At 36.2% G+C, this 19,686-nt stretch overlaps 3 protein-coding genes across 12 annotated transcripts in view; 2 read left to right on the forward strand and 1 right to left on the reverse strand.

Moving 5' to 3' along the window:
• The first annotated feature begins 1,735 nt into the window (after positions 1-1,735).
• Positions 1,736-4,552, forward strand: LOC115929920. The gene has a single exon (XM_031000059.1). It carries the CDS (start codon positions 2,327-2,329, stop codon positions 4,550-4,552), a length of 2,226 nt encoding a protein of 741 aa, XP_030855919.1. The 5' UTR covers positions 1,736-2,326.
• Positions 4,553-4,805: 253 nt separating this feature from the next.
• LOC100888844 lies at positions 4,806-8,387 on the forward strand. Its single transcript, XM_003725732.2, has one exon. It carries the CDS (start codon positions 4,806-4,808, stop codon positions 8,385-8,387), a length of 3,582 nt encoding a protein of 1,193 aa, XP_003725780.2.
• Positions 8,388-15,402: 7,015 nt separating this feature from the next.
• Positions 15,403-19,686, reverse strand: part of LOC591807 (calcium-dependent secretion activator 1) — a 73,898-nt gene continuing 69,614 nt past the window's right edge. For all 10 annotated transcript variants that reach the window (XM_030973633.1, XM_030973640.1, XM_030973639.1 and 7 more), the window contains one exon: positions 15,403-19,384. In XM_030973633.1, the coding sequence (XP_030829493.1) occupies positions 19,208-19,384 (177 nt within the window). In that variant the 3' untranslated portion in view covers positions 15,403-19,207. The remainder of the gene's footprint in view (positions 19,385-19,686) is intronic.

Consider the following 19,686-nt stretch of genomic DNA (forward strand, 5'->3'; position numbering starts at 1 on the left):
CTGCACACAAGCATATAATATGCAAATTAACTGGTTTCAATTGGATCCAGTTGGGTAACTGGAAATATTTCCAATTGGAACCAATTGGGTAACTGGAAATGAATTCTAACTGGAACCAGTTGGGTAACTGGAAATTACTTCTTACTGGAAATGAATGCTAACTGGAACCAATAAGGTAACTGGAAATAAATTCTAACTGGAACCAGTTGGGTAACTGGAAATGACTTCTAACTGGAACCAGTTGGGTAACTGGAAATGACTTCTAACTGGAAATGAATGCTAACTGGAACCAGTTGGGTAACTGGAAATGAATTCTAACTGGAACCAGTTGGGTAACTGGAAATGACTTCTAACTGGAACCAGTTGGGTAACTGGAAATGACTTCTAACTGGAAATGAATGCTAACTGGAACCAGTTGGGTAACTGGAAATGAATTCTAACTGGAACCAGTTGGGTAACTGGAAATGACTTCTAACTGGAAATGAATGCTAACTGGAACCAGTTGGGTAACTGGAAATGAATTCTAACTGGAACCAGTTGGGTAACTGGAAATGACTTCTAACTGGAAATGAATGCTAACTGGAACCAGTTGGGTATCTGGAAATGACTTCTAACTGGAACCAATTGGGTAATTGGAAATGAATTCTAACTGGAACCAGTTGGGTAACTGGAAATGACTTCTAACTGGAAATGAATGCTAACTGGAACCAGTTGGGTAACTGGAAATGAATTCTAACTGGAACCAATTGAATAACAGGAAAATCATCTTACTGTTTCCAGTTGAACTTCTAACTGGAACCAGTTGGGTAACTGGAAATGACTTCTAACTGGAACCAATTGAGTAACTGGAAAAATTACCTTACTGGTTCCAGTTGCACTTCTTATTGGTTTGAACTGGAAATGAGTACCCATAACAATATTTTTCCAGTTCGGCAATTGGTTTCAACTGGAAATTTTCTATTCCAATTGAAACCAATTGAAACCAATTGAAACCAGTTGAAACCAATTGAAACCAGTTGGAGATTTCAACTGGTTTCAATTGGATTTTGGTCCTGGGTCCATGGTGAAAATCCGAACATCTATCGTTGATAGATATGCTATCATGAACAGACAGAATTCTCCTTGAAAATACATATTGCAAAAACAGATATATATCCAAAATCATCACGATGTCCAGGGCAAAGTTGGCTTCTGCCCAAATAGCTATGCAAAGTCGTAACACATTTGACGAAAAAGTAAAATTCTAGGTGAAAAAAAATCAAAAGTCTGAGCAAAAATATAAGTGTAGGCGTCAGCATTACAGCGCCCTCAATTATCAGATGCTCATGATAATTGTAAGTGGATGATTTGCTTGTTGGAATACATGCAACTTTTAAAGGGGAAATAAGTATATTAATTTACTCATTATAATGGTAAATCAATGATTTGTTTGGTGTAACGCTTGCACTTTTTAAAGAGGAAATAAGTAATAATTAATTTACTCATGATAATGGTAAAAGAATGGTTTACTTGATGTAACACTTACACTTTTTAAAGGGGAAATAAGTATATTAATTTACTCATGATAATGGTAAATGAATGGTTTGCTTGATGTAACACTTACACTTTTTAAAGGGGAAATAAGTATATTAATTTACTCATGATAATGGTAAATGAATAGTTTGCTTGATGTAACACTTACACTTTTTAAAGGGAAAATAAGTGTATTAATTTACTCATGATAATGGTAAGTGAATGTGTAAGGATCAAGTTATAAGAAGCCAAATTTAGTTTTTGTTTTGAGGATACCGTAGATTGACTGGAATTGTTGTACAAACGTAGCTAGGCTTGTCACATGGAAACTACAGATATGATATGATGTGGGCACGGATTCAAGGAAGGAAAACTTTGTTTTACCTACTAAACTACTACTATTATTGCTACTTTGTACATTCCGGTGTATGGAATTGATTGGAGTTCAGTTGAGTGTTAATAAACAAAGAACCATGAAATTACCACATTGTCTCAAGGATCATATGTAGATATCTCTACATTAGTAAAACAAATTCGATTCTTCAACGGATACTGCATGGAAGAAGGCTTTCGACACGGCAAGCCCCCGGGCGTGATACTCGCGAACACTGCACAAGTACTAAAGTCTGACGTGACGTGACACAGTGAGTAATTCAATGAAATGAAACTCAGAAGTGAAAACGGCTGAATGAAATGAAACTCAGAAGTGAAATCGGCTGAATGAAATGAAACTTTGAAGTGAAGTCGGCTAGACTCTATAGCTCTACACGTTACTGCTGATTTGAAAGGAATGTTTATCAAGTAAATTGCAATTATGAATGGGAATACTACTCCCAAATCCCCAGGTGGGAAAGATAAGGAACTGAGCAATGCCAATGGCAATGATATTAATCATGTTGATGATAAGGAGAGTGGTGCAACAAGGAGCTTTACTAGAGAAAGAGATCTAGAGAATGGGAAAGAAGATCAAGATGACTCAGAATCCACATTGTCATTATGTGGATCATCGGCCTCTTCTGCCAGTACTGCAAAGAGGAGAGAAAGAGAGAGAAAGAAGGAAAGACAACTTAAAGCAAAGTTGATAGCCTTACATCAAACGAGTGAACTTGAGAAGAAACTGAGAAAACTTCAAAAACAACATGAAATGGAACAAGCCGAACAAGAAATACGAATTGCAAAAGAAAAGGCTGAGAATTTGAGAAAGAGTCAGCTTTTGAAGGATGAAGAAGCGGAGATTGAAAGACAAAAGACTGCTATTCTCTTGCAAGCAGAATTGAAGCTTCTACAACAAGACTCAGAGGAAGAGCTACAGAAATGGAAAGTGGAAGGTGATTCTTTCCGTGATCGTGGACAAGAACGAGAACGAGTTAGAGGTGATTTTGTCGGTGATCATGGACAAGAACGAGATCAAGTTAGAGGTGACTCTTTCCGTGATCGTGGACAAGAACGAGAACGAGTTAGAGGTGATTTTGTCGGTGATCATGGACAAGAACGAGATCAAGTTAGAGGTGACTCTTTCCGTGATCGTGGACAAGAACGAGAACGAGTTAGAGATGATTTTGTCGGTGATCATGGACAAGAACGAGATCAAGTTAGAGGTGACTCTTTCCGTGATCGTGGACAAGAACGAGAACGAGTTAGAGATGATTTTGTCGGTGATCATGGACAAGAACGAGATCAAGTTAGAGGTGACTCTTTCCGTGATCGTGGACAAGAACGAGTTAGAGGTGATTTTGTCGGTGGTCGTAGACAAGAACAAGAACAAGCCTTTCGCAAGGAACCTGTGAGCAATGAAGAAGGAGCCACCAAACAGATGCTTAGGGAGATGATTAGATTCACTGCAGAAAACAGTCTACCATCGCCAGATCTCGAGCCGTTCAATGGGGATCCACTTGATTACCTTACCTTTATAAGGAATTTTGAATATGTGGTTGAAAAGAGAACTGATGAACCTTTCAGAAGACTAGAGCTTCTACTAAAATACACACGAGGAGAAGCGCATGAGCTTATTCGAGAATGCCCCCACATACAACCAAGTAAGAGGGCATATGAGACTGCCAAGTCCATGCTACACAGAGACTATGGAAAGCAGAGTAACATAATAAATGCATACAAGGAAAGGGCAATTGCCTGGGAGCAGATACGATCAGGAGATAGGCAAGGATTGCGAAAATTCGCAATATACCTCAATAATTGCTCACATGTTAGAGCAGCAGGGGACTTAGGAGGCATGGATAGTGCAAGTTTTCTGAGAGTTCTGGCAAGCAAACTACCGTTGTATCTCCAACAGAAGTGGATCTCACGAGTAGGCCTGACTCGTGATATTGCCAATAGGAATCCCACCCTGGACGACCTTGCACAGTTCGTCATACAGACTGAAAGAAACATTAACGATCCCATGGTACAGGGATTGGGATATCAGAGGACTGAGAAAAATGCTTCCTACAATAAAGATGAGAAAGAAAAACTACAAAAATCAAGAAGCACAAAGGCATTTGGTACAGCTACACAACAGGATAGGGAGCAGAAGGACAAGAGGGAACCCAGTTGTACTTTCTGTGGCACCAACTCAAGGCACATCATTGACGAGTGCCGAAAATTTGAAGCCTTGACAGTTGAAGAAAGATCAGAGCAATGTAAAAGGAAAGGCCTCTGCTTCCGATGCCTGAAACCAAAACATCTGAAAAAGGAATGCAAAAGTCAGATCAAGTGTGATGTCTGCGACAGGATGCACAACACTCTAATGCATGATCCCAGGTGGATGAAAGACGGAGAAGGAAATACAAGGAAAACCACCAATGATGCTTCAACATCTACATGTACCGATGTGCAAAGTGAAGCTGGAAAGATCTCTTCAGGGTCTACCAATGTGAAGAAAAGTGTTGGAGGAAAACCCCAGACATCGACATGCATGACGATAGTTCCAGTCATCGTGAAGCACAAAGGAAATGACAGATGCATATCAACTTATGCATTCATAGATAATGGATGCGGAACAGTCTTCTGTGACACAGAACTTAAGGCTGCATGCAAGAACTAGGAAAACCAAGCTAATAGTCAAGACATTGAATCTTGAAGAAGTGATAGATACAGAAGTCACTGTAGATGAGCTGCAGATCGCAGGAGTAAAGGAGAAGGAATTCATCAATCTTCCGCCCATCTATGTCAAAGATGGTATACCAGTGACAGTTTCAGATGCTCCAACTCAAAATGATCTGAAACGATGGAAACATCTGAAGGACATAGAATTGCCAGAAATAAGTAACAGCAACTCTATTCCAAGGGTAACTCTCATGATTGGAGCCAACGTTCCGTCAGCATCGATGCCTCTAGAAATTAAAGCTGGTGACATCGAAGAACCATATGCTATCCGCTCAAGGCTAGGTTGGCTCGTGTATGGTATACAAGCTCAAGAGCAAGCAGATATTCACAAAGTCTGTTTTTGTAAACAGGAAGAAGTTTCCATCATTCCTAGACAAGAGGAATTAGAACGGAAATTCAAAGACTTCTGCAATATGGAATTTACAGAGAGACTAAGTGATCACAGAGAGGGCCTGTCAGTTGACGACAAGACTTTCTTGGACATAATGGAGAAATCTATCACTAAGAAAGACAATCATTATCAGATAGATCTGCCCTTAAAGCAGAGAGATGTGGCTATGCCTAACAACAAGGACCAAGCTGAAAGATTTCTGGAAAGACAAGGACAGAAGTTATCAAAGAACAAGGAAATCCATGAACAGTACACCACATTCATGAATGATCTGGAAAAGCAAGGCTATGCAGAGAAGGTTCCAGAAGCAGACTTGGACAGACATGATGGGAAGGTATGGTATATCCCTCACCATGGGGTGTATCATCCCCAAAAGCCAGGAAAGATTAGAGTAGTCTTCAATTGTCCTATCAGCTACAAAGGAAAGTCTCTTAATCAGGAACTCCTACAAGGACCAGATCTAACCAACAGATTGCTTGGTGTTCTCCTCAGATGGAGGAAAGAGAAAGTGGCTATAATGGCAGATATACAGTCTATGTTCTATCAGGTGAAAGTTACACCAGACCAATGCGACATGCTGCGTTACTTGTGGTGGCCTGAGGGGAATATCACCAAAGAGCCAGTAGCCTACAGAATGCTAGTCCATCTTTTTGGGGCTACATCTTCTCCCAGTTGTTCGAATTATGCCCTGAAAAGAACAGCAAAGGACAATGAAGGTTGTGCAAAGGAAGAAGTCCTAGATGCCATACAGAAAGACTTTTACGTTGATGATTTTCTGAAATCAGTATCAACACCCCAAGAAGGCATTGATCTAGCTGAATCATTAAGACAAGTGTTGTCCAAGGGAGGCTTCAAGTTAACCAAATGGTCAAGCAACAGACGAGAGGTCTTGGATTCCATTCCAAAGGAGGAACATGCTGTTGAATTGAAGGATTTGGACTTACAAAGGGAAGTTCTTCCAACTGAACGAGCTCTTGGTGTGAGATGGGATCCAGAAAATGACCAGTTAGGCTTCAAATTGAAAGAAATGTCAAGAAAGGCTACTCGCCGAAACATCCTATCAGTAATGAGCTCAGTCTATGATCCCTTCGGGCTAGCAGCACCATTCGTTCTGAAGGCTAAGATAATTCTGCAAGAATTGTGCCAAGCTAAATTGGACTGGGACCAGTCAATCCCTGAAAAGCAGAAAATGGAATGGGAACATTGGATGAATGAGCTACAAAATCTTGACCAGGTGAAGACTGAAAGATGTCTAAAACCAAAGAACTTTGGTATAGTAACAAACAGACAGCTGCACCACTTTGCCGATGCTAGCATGGATGGCTATGGTGTTGTGACCTACTTGAGACAGACAGATGAGAATGAAGAGGTTCATGTGGCATTTTTGACAGCTAAAGCCAGGGTTGCCCCACTGAAGCCTCACACTATTGTTAAGATGGAGTTAACTGCTGCAACACTCGCAGTAAAGCAAGACAGTATGATCAAGAGGGAAATGAATATGGAGTTGGATGAGACAGTATTTTGGACGGACAGTCAAACAGTTCTGAAATACATTGCCAACGAAACTGCCAGATATCCAGTATTTGTGACAAACAGACTGAGTATCATCCGAGATGGATCAGAGACAAATCAGTGGAAGTACATTCCTACCAAGTTAAACCCGGCAGATCATGCATCCAGGGGATTGGATGCCAGTGAACTAACCAAGAAGAAGGAATGGTTTGAAGGCCCAGAATTCTTAAAGCAGTCTGAAGAAATATGGCCATCTGAGGGTGTGAAAGCTCCAGCAAGAATGGAGAAAGCTGATGATACTAAGTCAGGAGATTTGGATGAGACTCACATTCATGCCACAATGATAAACAAGGAGGATCCAATAAGTGCACTCCTGTCGCACTATTCTGATTGGGATAAGCTGAAACGAGGAGTTGCCTGGATATTGAAGTTCAAGAAAATGCTACAAGGAAAGGGGAAAGGAATAGATGGCAATTCCAGTGAAATGTTCAGCCTGACAAATAAGGACATTGAAGATGCCGAGATCGCAATTGTTAAACAATTGCAACTTGAATCATTCCCAGAGGAAATGAAACGACTGGCTGGTCACGGAGAAGAGAAAGGAGTACCAAAACGCTCTACCCTTATTAACCTTGATCCAGAATTGAGCAATGGGTTACTTCAAGTAGGTGGAAGGTTGCAGAATGCCCAGATTCCAAGCAGTGCTAAACATCAATACATCCTACCAAAGAAGCATCATGTAACCACTCTTTTAATGCAATACATCCATAGGAGAGTTGGTCATCAGGGACAAAATCACATGGTAGCTGAATTACGACAGAAATTCTGGGTGGTAGGAGCTGGAGTTTTAGCACGAAACATAGCAAGGAAATGCGTCATTTGTAGAAAGAACCAAGGAAAGGCTGGTCATCAGAAAATGGCAGAACTTCCAAGAAGTCGAGTTCAGAGTGACGAGCCGGCGTTCACCAGAGTTGGCATGGACTATTTTGGTCCTTTTGAAATAAAGTGTGGAAGAAGCATAAGGAAAAGATATGGCGTAATCTTCACATGCCTGTCCTGCAGAGGGGTGCACATTGAAGTTGCATCGAGTCTAGACACAAGCTCCTGTATTGAGGCTATTCGTCGCTTCATCAGCCGCCGAGGACCTATGAAAGAGATGTTCTCGGATAATGGTACAAATTTAGTAGGAGCTGAGAGGGAACTGAAGCAGGCATTAAAGGAGCTGAATCAAGACCAGCTGATCAACTTTCATGCAAACCATGGCATGAAATGGCATTTCAATCCTCCTGCTGCTTCCCATCAGGGGGGAGTATGGGAACGCCAAATTAGAACAGTCAGAAAGATATTGTGTGCAGTCATGAGAGAGCAGTATCTAAAGTCCTACCAGAACGAGGAGCAGCTCCATACATTTATGTGTGAAGTGGAGGCCGTCATAAATAGTAGGCCTCTTACCCGATGTTCAGACAACCCAAATGATCTGGATGTAATCTCACCAAACAGCTTGCTGACTATGAAGGGTTCAACGACGCTACCTCCAGGGATCTTCGACGACAAGGACATCTACGCAAAGAAGCGGTGGAAACAGATGCAGTACTTGGCAGACCTATTCTGGAAGAGGTGGGTGCGAGAATACCTGCCTTCCCTACAACGCCGACAAAAGTGGCTGCAGCCAAGTCGTAACCTTCAGGTGGGGGACATTGTACTCGTCATAGACGAAACAGCGCACAGATGTTCCTGGTCCATGGCCCGAGTGCAAGAGGTTATGCCAGACAACAAGGGGTTCGTCCGCAGAGCGAAAGTGAAAACTGCAACAACATCGCTAGTAAGGCCAGTAACCAAGTTGTGTATTCTACTGGAGCAGGAAATTTGAATGGAGTTTGTCTCAAATTTATGAAAGGATCTACATGTATAATATGTGAAAGTGCCTTTAAGTGGATGTGCTTTGAATTATTATTGGAGGAGGATATCAAGCAAATGAAGCAATTTGTGTTTGGATCAAGCGAACAAGTGGAATTCAGAGCGCCAGTGAAATTTTGTGTTTGTGTTAAAGTGAAAAGTAAAATATTAATAGCCCTTTGGCTAATAATTGGTAATCATTTGTGATAATGAGCCAATACAGGATCAAATCATGTTTAATAGCGAATTTGGATCTGATCAACACATCTTTAACCGCGAATTTGCATTGGATCAACACATGTTTTATCGCGAATTTGCATTGGATCAACACATGTTTAATCGCGAATTTGTATTGGATTAATATATGTTTTATCGCGAATTTGCATTGGATCAACATATGTCAAGTCGCGAATTTACACAGGATGATTTTGTCAACACGCGAATTGCAAGAGAGCAAAGTTTTACGCGATTTCAAGAGAGGACGCTTCCATGAAAGGATGTCAATTTAAGACATTTAATTATGATAAGTCAGCACCGAATATTGTTTATGCTTTGCAAGAACGATAAAGGATATGAACATGAACTGGAACGAACTATTGAACTTTCAAACTGTTTAAGTTGAACTCTGTGAAATGCTATTCATGACTGAAATGTTCGTTTTGAAATTTGATGTTTTATACACAAATAATTAAAAGAGAATATTTTGTTAAAAATTAGTTCAAGGTAATGATTGAATTAGCCTCAGAGTTAAAATCAGATACATTTTGTTAATATAAAACATACCAGAAAGAGAGAACTCAAATAGGGTTAAAGGGGGAAAGTGTTTTGAAAACAGTGTATTTGTTGACATAGAAAGTTAGAAATTTCATTTTATTAGATGTTCAGAACATTAACATGAATGAAAAGATTTAAATATATGTGTCTGCACTCTGCAGTGTAGAGCATTATAAGGAAGTTCAGATTGATATATGCAAATAGAAAGAACAAGGTTAATGTTCAAGCAGAAGTATAAGTATTACATGTATGAAGATGGTATTATGCACAATGCTAAATATTTCCTTTTCTCTATTGTTTGAAAGTACATGTACATCTGCGTTATTTCGATGTTCATTTAATGTTGATGTACACGTACATCAGTTCAGTTCAATTGAAGGTGTTCAGAAATTGTTTTATGTTTAAGTAAAAACAAAAGGAAAAATGTTAAAGGTAGTAAATACAGCCACTAATTATTCTTGTTTTGGAAGAACAATTCTTGTGTTTGGATTTCATATTACTGGTTTATTTCCAGAGTTATTTTTTGAAAGGCAATTATAACGAAAATGGTGTTTTTGATAATTTAATTACCATAGGTATTACATTTTGACAAAAGTTTGACAAAAGTTTGACAGCTATGAGTAAACATTGAAAATATTTTGATTTAAAGTTATCATTGATTCATGATTATTTTGTATTGGATGCTTTTGTTGAGTTGATACAAGAATGTTTATAGTAATCCAGGGATAAAGCTCGATTTTGCAGAATTTAGTGTATTCTGTGCATTTAGATAGTAGAAATTGGCAGAGTATAGAGATATAAGTGTTACATCTCATTGTGATTATGATTTGTTTTGGAAACAGTTAGGTATTATATAAATAGAAAGTGTTTGAATTTAATTTTACCTAGGTTATGAGACAATATGTAGAAAATGGTTGTAAACATTTGATAATATATGTAGATAACAGTTGGTATTTTGTTAATTTATATCAGTGATGGACAATTAAGTTTTGGTTAAATAAATGTTAATCGTTGCACCCTCTAGCTGCAACTGGGGGGAGGAATGTAAGGATCAAGTTATAAGAAGCCAAATTTAGTTTTTGTTTTGAGGATACCGTAGATTGACTGGAATTGTTGTACAAACGTAGCTAGGCTTGTCACATGGAAACTACAGATATGATATGATGTGGGCACGGATTCAAGGAAGGAAAACTTTGTTTTACCTACTAAACTACTACTATTATTGCTACTTTGTACATTCCGGTGTATGGAATTGATTGGAGTTCAGTTGAGTGTTAATAAACAAAGAACCATGAAATTACCACATTGTCTCAAGGATCATATGTAGATATCTCTACAGAATGATTTGCTTGATGTTACACTTACACTTTTTAAAGAGGAAATAAGTATATTAATTTACTCATGATAATGGTAAATGAATGGTTTGCTTGATGTTACACTTACACTTTTTAAAGAGGAAATAAGTATATTAATTTACTCCTGATAATGGTAAATAAATGGTTTGCTTGATGTAACACTTACACTTTGTAAAGGGGAAGTAAGTATATTAATTTACTCATGATAATGGTAAATGAATGGTTTGCTTGATGTAACACTTACACTTTGTAAAGGGGAAGTAAGTATATTAATTTACTCATGATAATGGTAAAAGAATGGTTTGCTTGATGTTACACTTACACTTTGTAAAGGGGAAATAAGTATATTAATTTACTCATGATAATGGTAAATGAATAGTTTGTTTGATGTAACACTTACACTTTTTAAAGAGGAAATAAGTATATATTAATTTACTCATGATAATGGTAAATGAATGGTTTGCTTGATGTAACACTTACACTTTGTAAAGGGGAAATAAGTATATTAATTTACTCATGATAATGGTAAATGCATAGTTTGCTTGATGTAACACTTACACTTTTTAAAGGGGAAATAAGTGTATTAATTTACTCATGATAATTGTATATGAATGGTTTGCTTGATGTTACACTTACACTTTTTAAAGACGAAATAAGTATATTAATTTACTCATGACAATGGTAAATGAATGGTTTGCTTGATGTAACACTTACACGTTTTAAAGGGGAAATAAGTATATTAATTTACTCATGATAATGGTAAATGAATGGTTTGCTTGATGTTACACTTGCACTTTTTAAAGAAGAAATAACTATTATATTTTGTCAGATGTGTTTACTATTTTTTTGGATAGATATAAGCTACTACTTTTTCCGCATCACCCTGGAAACTTGTAGTTGCCCGGGTAGTTGTCCTGTGGTAATTGTCCAGAAGGTATATTAGTTTAGAAGGTATGGTAGTTGTCATAAAATATGTTGTATTCGATACAAAATTATTGCATCGATGAATGTTGTTTGATTACTTTTAAATTGCAGATTAACAGGAGTTAATAAATCAGAACGGTCAGGTATTGGGATTTTATTCAACGACATGCAGCTTTAACTCGACTGCATGTCTTTTCCCATTCTTTCAGTCAAAATGTGCCGAAAGAATATCCCTCCAGGTGCTTGATTCTATTCAGTACAATTTTATATAGTGTAATCTCGAATATTGTTATTTTCTTGAGGTACAATTCAGTGTCGAATCATTTATTTTGTTGTGAAAACTGTATTGCTTTCTCGAGATGGATAGAATATATGGATGATGTAACAGCATATATTGACCACCTTCATCTGTTTGACGAAACAGAATAGATGAGCATGCTAGGTAGTTGTCGAATTTATTATTCATTTGTTAATTACACAGAAATCTTGTATCACCATCATCCTCATCCTCAGCAGCACCACCATAACAAATGGATGATGCTAAAGATAACTTTTCTCATCAATCACACATAGGCATCATAATAAATGCGACTCTAAAAGTAAGACACTAAACTGCTGATGTTTTTAAGATAATGTCCTTTTTAATATCTTTGTACTGAATGGGCCAAATCCTCATCTGTGGAATACATGTAATAACACAGAAAAGAGACCTAGTAGACAGCTATTGGAACATTTAATACCATTGCTTTACATAATCCTCCAATAGTTTTGTCAGTAATATACATATACATTAAATTGTCTTTTATAAATTATCTGGTCATTAGTCAGCGCAAGAGCCATTGATGGTCACAGCGAGTGCATGGAAAGAACATGGAGGCTGACTGACAGCTAAACAATTTGTCAAACTTTGAATTTTCACAATTACACATCTTGTTCAATGCATATAACTGTCCCCACTTATATAGCAAGACCTCACAGTATTACCAACCATCCAATAGTTAATGATACACATAGTAGTAGACTTCATCTAGGCATAGACATAATGTGTACATAGATACATTTCAGAAAGGCGATTTGGTAACGGATGTCAGTAAATCTCTCTGTATATAGTAGTCTACATTCCACAAGTCCAATATAAAAACAATGGGGAATATACAATATAACAATCCTGGTCACATGTATTGGTATAGTAAGAAGTTTGTCTGTTGAGAACCAAAAGGGCGTTAACTCAGAGTTAAAGTATATGAGTTAATAACGCCCTTCTGGCTGTCAGCATACAGTTAGTAATGTCTAATGATACGAGACATAGCTTATTATGTCATCATCATCACTTCATCACAGTCATCTACCCTCTTAATTTGTCCTTAATACTGACCTGATAAATACATACTATATCTCAAAATAGGATACATTAGTTTGACTAATTACCTGGAATGAAACCAGAAGACCAAATTATATTTGACATGTCAAATGCAGAAATCTAAAATAATTCATGATAACAATTAAGTATGAATAAATTATCAAAACAAGAGAAAAAGAGAAGAGCCTTTGGTCCAACTCTCAAAATTCTCATCAAAATCTCCATGATTATTATTCTTATGACCAAAATTCTAATGATATAAGATCGATTTTAAGCAAAGGAAACATCACAAGATTTTAACACACCAGATGAAATTTACAATGCTATTTACTGACAATTAATTAAGTTTTTTTGAAACATTACATCTATGAAAAAAGAAGGTTTATGAAGAACACAGCATTTCAATTATGCTACAGGGAATATTTATCATAAAATTTCACAACATATTCTCCTTTAAAGTACTTAAACTTTATACAGAGAAACTGTCAGGTTTATGAAAGATACTACATTATTATTTGCACAAAGGGTTTTGACCCGACCAAAAAAAAATCATTGTATCTCATGCTTTGCGCAAAAATACCCAGATGACCATGCAGTATTTCTCCATATCTCATGGCTTGGGTAACCCAGTGAGTACGCGTTTTAATACACAAAGGCCAAAACAATGGACGTATGCACACAGCCCTTGAAAATTGCCTGGTGATGACAAAAATGTTTTACTCCCTGATCTTGACGTTGAATAAAAAGCATAAGGATGGGATGGGGAAATTGAGGTTGTAGTAAATATCATACAATTAATATTATACTCTGATCAGCTCGTATGATATACCCTTGTGTCCCACTCAAGGTCATTCAATATTGTATAAATATCTTTATTCCTCAGATCAGGTGTCTAAATTAGTGATGTAATCATTTGTTATTTAATATTTCATATTGGAAGTGCAAGAATCATTCATGCAGGAACCAATTAACTGGCAGTAAAAATCAAACAATAGCGTGTTTACAATTACAATAACAGTTTTTTGCTTTAATTTACAAATATTGTAAATCTTGTAAATTTAAATTGCATATCAATTCAATCGAATCCTACAAATACATAAATAATGTTAGTTGATAGCATGGATAAGTAGATGTTGATAAGTAGACATTAGTCTTTCAGTGGAAAAGTCTTCTGGTATATTTTTTGGTGGTATTCCAAAATTTCAATATCAATTCAATTTTTAATTTCAAAGAAAACATCATGATTATGAGACAACATTAAACATCAATACTTATAAAGGATGATTTAAGGTTCACGACTTAATTCAGAGAACGAAGAATATATATAATTGTCGTCATCGGATGTATTTGTTCACATAATGAAAGACTTAACTATAGTTGTTATATATCATAACATATTCATATACAAGGAAAAAGTGGTCGCATGGTCCACAAATCATTTGAGTCGTAGTAATAATAAAGGAATATTGGAACAAATCCGATGTATGCATTAAGATAGTAACAAGTCTCTGGAAAAGTGAATAAATAACAGTATCAACAATAACCTATAATGATCTCAGTTTCTAATATATGTCAATAATTTCTGATGAGGGAAACAAAAATGTACAATATCTGGAATGTTACAGCATTTTTGACATTCAAACAAATCTAACAAAACTCATGATTGTGCAATGCTAAAGTAAAGTGATTAAAACTACCTCCAAAATAACTAAATATATACGTATGATAAATATATATATACTCTGTATTTATCTTCAGAAATGATGTAGTATACACATTATATTTTTCCATTTCATGCAGGTTGCATTATCATATTATCCCACAGAAAACCGATACAAGTAAAGAGCTTTAGCTTACTCTTGCATTAACTCTTTGTCGGGTCCTAATTCCTGGACTGCCCCACTGGTTGGTGTAATGTTTCATAGACAATATATGTGTGTGTGTGTGTGTGTGTGACAAATGTCAACTAAAGGAGTCCATTGCATGTCCTGAAGGTTGGCCATAGTGGGTAAAGAGTTAAACACAAGACTGGCACTCTCTCAGTGCATGATGGCTAGCATAATGTTTGAAGAGTATTGAGCAAAACAGAATGAAACTATACCAATTTACTCCAAGATCCACCAGAAAAATATTCTAATGAGAATAGAACCTAATGCCATGTTTGAGTTTTGTGTCAATTCAAACAAATTGGACTGAGTAGTAGTTGTTGCTTTGGTATATTAAACTTGACAATGGACCCAGCTTTAGCCAACCTTCGGGTTTAGAAAACGGGCAATAGTGACAAACTATCAAACTCAGATATCATGTATGATAGCATGATCTCCATGTGAATCAGCCTTCACTCATCAAATTGGCAACACTTATATTTACTTTAGATTGTTGAAAATATAATGTGTGCATGTGTGGGAGAGAGAGAGAGAGAGAGAGAGAAGGCGGGTAGGATGAAAAAAGGGAAAGAGAGAAAGGGATAGGTATAAGAGAAGAAAAAAACTAAATTGAAGGAGATAGAAAAGGAGAGAAAAAGAGAGAAAAAGAGGAGAAAAGGGGAAAAAGAAAGGGGGAAAACTGTTTTTTTTAAAATAAATAAAGAAGACAAGTGAGAAAGAGGAACTGGAGGAAAGATTGCAAATGTGACAAAGAGATATAGAGAATAATCCTGTATATGAATACCAACATCCCTTCATGTCAGTGTTTTATTTTCAATCTGGACATAAAATATGGCAAGCCATCTTTAAATGTCTCATACAGATATTTTCCCAAAGTATCTGAATTTTCTACTTTTAATATCACTTGTTATCATCTCCTTTCTTAGCAACATGTAGCAACTTTTAAAATTGCAAAACTAATATATACAATAGGTACATTTTGGATCACATCAAGTGTTGCAGCACATCGTAACATTTCTTCATATATCATTCATGTCCATGATTTCATGAGAGATCTTTGACAAGCCAACCTTTCCTAGGCTGCATAGTTCTATCAGTGTTTCCTTTGATCCATTGGTGTCATACATTTGAAAATCATGGTCTTGATAAGGTTGGAAACAAAAATCAAATGTGGATTATCATCTTCCTGTTTCTCATGCAGTCCATTATTAACCAAAAACTTGAATTTGTCTGCGAGATTCATATGGTTACTACTTCCAAAACTACACTTTGAGGATCATGTGGAAAAAACGTGACAGAAAACATATCAAAGTAGTATTAAAGTTGCTTGACAATCGCAATGAAGAAGTTTTCTCTCTCTTTACCATACATTTTGCATAAACTCACTTCATTATCAACATAATAGATTTTACTTTGTTGGATTCATACAAATAATGACATACAACTGATGTTTGTTTTTATTTTCCTTTGGGAATGTACAAAATTGCTAACTAAAAAAATGACCAGAGAAGACGCTTTGCATATTTCATAGACTGCAACATTTCAACACAAAGTATAGATTTGCAGAACACACATTATAAAAATAATACAATTACAGGATGACAATATAAGACAAGATATACACCCACAAGTAATATATGTATATTATATATATATTATTATACATTGTAAAGAAAAGAGAAATGACAGCGCTGTTTGAAAACCATTTTATTACTACACATATATAGTCATAACAGTTAACCTGGTTAGTTTATCAGTAATTTCATCTGTTTTGGGGTATATTTTCAACACAGTATACAGAAGATGTATGATGTAGGGACTAAAAAGAAAGCCATGGATTTTGTTTTTGAAGTCTAATTACACATTCATTTAATTAAGAATTTTAGGCAAATTTAATTTGTTTGCTTTGGGTTCACACAATCAGAATTATTTTTGTTGAAAAGTCAAAAGTCAATAATGCATTTTTTCTAGTCTGCGTTAATTCCCATTTTAAATCTTCTTTGAATATAATATCAAGTCATTTATCACAACATTTAATACATGAAGGTAAATATAGATTTTTTCCATCTCAATTTTTTTAATTATCTCTCACTTTCTAGTGAATGATGATAAACCCATGGTAAGAAAGGAACTAAAACCACTATTTTTACATCTTGAAACATCAATGATATTTGCATTGCTTGGTCACCTTAAATGTTTGGCCCATTGTATGTGTTGTATTGACCATACATGTATCTGGAGGTGCCTAGCTTAAACGCTTAACCAGCCACTGGCTCAATCAAAGCTCCGTTTTATACCATATTTTGCTTATGAGAGAATGACTGCAACAAAATTAAAAGTTGAGTTGATGGTTGACATAGAACTCCCAATCAAAGGGTATTTGCTTCTTATAACCTAATCATGGTGAACTTTTGAATCCATCAATCAACAATGACAAATTAATGGTCCACAAAACAATTTAAAAAGTTGTCTTTTTCACTACACAACCATTTGTAGTACAATAAGTCCAAATATAGAAAAAAACGTAATTTTCAGCCAATTTTATACAAGTTGAAATCAAAAGATGAAAAACAAAACTTTGCCTTTTAACTTGATTCAATTGCATTTCAGAAGATGGGATGTATATATAAACATAGAAAACAAGGAACCACCTAGGCCTGATAATATTTGATGTGAAATCTATTACTGGGAACATTTAGAACAAGCCAAGGATGAAACAACAATCCAACATACCTATAAGACACTTGGTTAATAGGAATGCTCTTTACACTTTCATCAGCATTGTAGGAGGTAATGTCCTTTACACAATGGTTGAAAAATCACACGATGCTATGTGAGGAAACATAAATGCTACTTCATAAAAAACTTGACCTCATAGCATAAAAACTGCTAAAACCCAAACAAAAAACGCCATCTTCCTGTTATATGTTCCTAGGTATGACAAACATAAAAATTAACCAAAAATCATACAGTTCTTATACTCTACTCAAGATATATGGCTGGATACTATCCCCACTCATTCAATATTAATAAATCCCAAACTATTTCCTGCTAAATATTTTACTATCATATATATAAATTGAAAAATACTATTTTGACTGGGTACATGATCATGATATCATACCATGTAGACCATTCTATTATACATGCCCATGATGAAAATGGTAATAATTTAGGAAGATTTATTTACATAAGATTGGAATGTAGTATAGGATGACTAGAATGATTGTGGCAACTAAATCCTCTGTGATCCTCATCTGATATGGAGAACACTCTTGGTGCGACTCCCCGGGGAATGTTCAAAGGGAAAATGGAACAGACTTGCACTTGGGTTGGTTGACATTACTTATAATACGTAGATACCACACTTTCATGTTTTACTAGATATTTTTTTCCTGCATAACTTTTGAATCACTACCAATTATTTTGATTCACATTCCACTGTGGGTATCATACAGTAGCCATGCAAACATAATTGAGAGAGAGGTATAAAAGGTATGAAAGTATAGATTATCTTCAAATTTTCTTCAAAATCCAAAGAGTTGTGGAATAGGATTTTGGGTATTTGGCCAACTAAGGAATAAAATTTGTTACTTTGAACATAATTTTCTTCCAAAGTTTATGCGGTCTTTTTTTCCTTCATTATTCATTACCTTGTGTCTTTCTTTCTCTGGACCTAGCTTGCAACAATTTGAAGTCTGCAAAGTTACAGTAACTCCAATCATTATAATTATTATTATTATTATAAGGCCAATTGCACTTCTTCAAACAGAGTCAATGAAGAACCCTCTTCATTTTTAATTGAACTTTGAAGATCTGTCTAAAAGACCCTTCGGTAATCTTCTTTATGAACAGAAGTTTTGTAATTTGGAAGGTCATTGCAAACATACCAAAATAATGTAAGTCTACCATGAAACACAAGGCAATTGTCCTCCTATTTAAATATTGTAACCTATCCCCTACTCCTAGTTCTGAAATCATTCTAACATCAACGTAAGAGCTACATGTAGCTGTATCATAAACAAGAATGAGAAGCGTTGTATCTCTTTCAGGATATGGACAAGGGAAAAAAACCCAGAACACCAGTCTTCTTTGCTACTCTGTTAATGCCATTGGCAGCATGAAGATTCCCTAATCCATCTGCTTAATAAGAAAGAGAGTAAGCCTACATTATGGTAATCTCTACACAAATTAAAAGTCTCTTTTACTGACTGAAAGGACTATCTATCTGGTTCATTCTCAGGACTCTCCTCTTCATTGGCAGCTAATTGAGGTCTCTTCTGTTGTTGTCTAACAGCATTGGGGAACACAGGGAAAGTTCTACACATGATTCACCATCAGGAGTCATCATCATCATTATCACCTGTAGGATCATTTCTTGTGTCTGCGGAAACTAAAATGTGGTCTGATCCCTTGTCAAACAGAACTATAGGGGAAGGGGAACAAGGGGAGAATTCTATCTGTGGTAATCATCACTCTAAGGATCAGCTTTTGTTTAGTTGTCATCGTCATCCTCATCATCTTGGCTCATGGATCCGTTGTGAATCACCATCTGGTTGGTGACCGATGCCGTTGCTTCTTCCACCTGCAGCCTATGCTTCACGTTGTCGTAGGTCTTGCTGATCAGGACCTTTGGGGGGACACCATGGAGCTCAAAGTCCTTGTACATCTTCTGCTCAACACAAATGACAAATATGAAGATATGAATGTTTACAAGCATCTTTTTAAGGCCATAAATGTGATTAAATCATGCCACTTTGTGTAGCAAATATTATGCCAAGATAATGTTTCCTACAAAGGGTCTTGCTCTTCAAGACCTTGAAGCAGACAATGTAGAGCTCCGAATTCTTGTGAATCTTCTGCATAACATGAATGACAAACATATATACATCTATGATGACAAACATCTTTGATGGCCATAAATGTGACAACAGCATGCCATTTTGTATGGCAAACTAAAGGCTAACCCAAGAT

Source organism: Strongylocentrotus purpuratus, unplaced genomic scaffold (genome assembly GCF_000002235.5).
Source record: "Strongylocentrotus purpuratus isolate Spur 01 unplaced genomic scaffold, Spur_5.0 spur5_scaffold_6, whole genome shotgun sequence".
Taxonomy (NCBI): domain Eukaryota; kingdom Metazoa; phylum Echinodermata; class Echinoidea; order Camarodonta; family Strongylocentrotidae; genus Strongylocentrotus; species Strongylocentrotus purpuratus.

Excerpts from the sequence above, each read along its gene's own strand:
- LOC100888844 (XM_003725732.2), top strand. The coding sequence starts at position 4,806 with ATGATTGGAGCCAACGTTCCGTCAGCATCGATGCCTCTAGAAATTAAA.
- LOC115929920 (XM_031000059.1), top strand. The coding sequence starts at position 2,327 with ATGAATGGGAATACTACTCCCAAATCCCCAGGTGGGAAAGATAAGGAA.